Source organism: Carlito syrichta, unplaced genomic scaffold (assembly GCF_000164805.1).
Source record: "Carlito syrichta isolate Samal-C Ts95f unplaced genomic scaffold, Tarsius_syrichta-2.0.1 Scaffold337059, whole genome shotgun sequence".
NCBI lineage: Eukaryota > Metazoa > Chordata > Mammalia > Primates > Tarsiidae > Carlito > Carlito syrichta.
In genome coordinates, this window is record NW_007281154.1 from 1 (window position 1) to 397 (window position 397).

Sequence of the window (397 nt, forward strand, 5' to 3'; positions counted from 1 at the left end):
CAGGTCAGCATTCAATTCTTCAAATTGGGCACGGGTGATGGAAGTATAAAAGTCGATTCCTTCATAGAGAGAATTGATCTCAATACTGGTCTGGGTACTGGAAGAGAGAGTGCGCTTAGCACGTTCACAAGCAGTACAGAGACGCTGGACAGTTCTCTTGTTCTCACTGATGTTCTTCTTATGCTTACGCCTAAACTCAGCAATGAAATGGTTGACCATTCGGTTGTCAAAGTATTCTCCACCTAAGTGGGTGTCTCCAGCTGTAAACTTGACTTCAAAGATTCCATCCTCAATAGTGAGGATTGACATATCAAAAGTGCCACCTCCTAGGTCAAAGATCAGCATGTTTCTTTCAGCTCCAACCTTTTTGTCTAAGTCATAAGCACTTGCAGCAGTA

The 397-nt window shown here is 43.1% G+C and overlaps 1 protein-coding gene across 1 annotated transcript; it reads right to left on the minus strand.

The window, feature by feature from the left end:
• Window positions 1-3: 3 nt before the first annotated feature.
• On the minus strand, window positions 4-389 carry LOC110594652 (heat shock cognate 71 kDa protein-like; the record flags this gene model as incomplete). The annotated part of the gene is made up of 1 exon (XM_021707431.1): window positions 4-389. A coding segment is annotated over exon 1 (342 nt), but the record flags the coding sequence as incomplete, so codon positions are not given.
• Window positions 390-397: the final 8 nt, after the last annotated feature.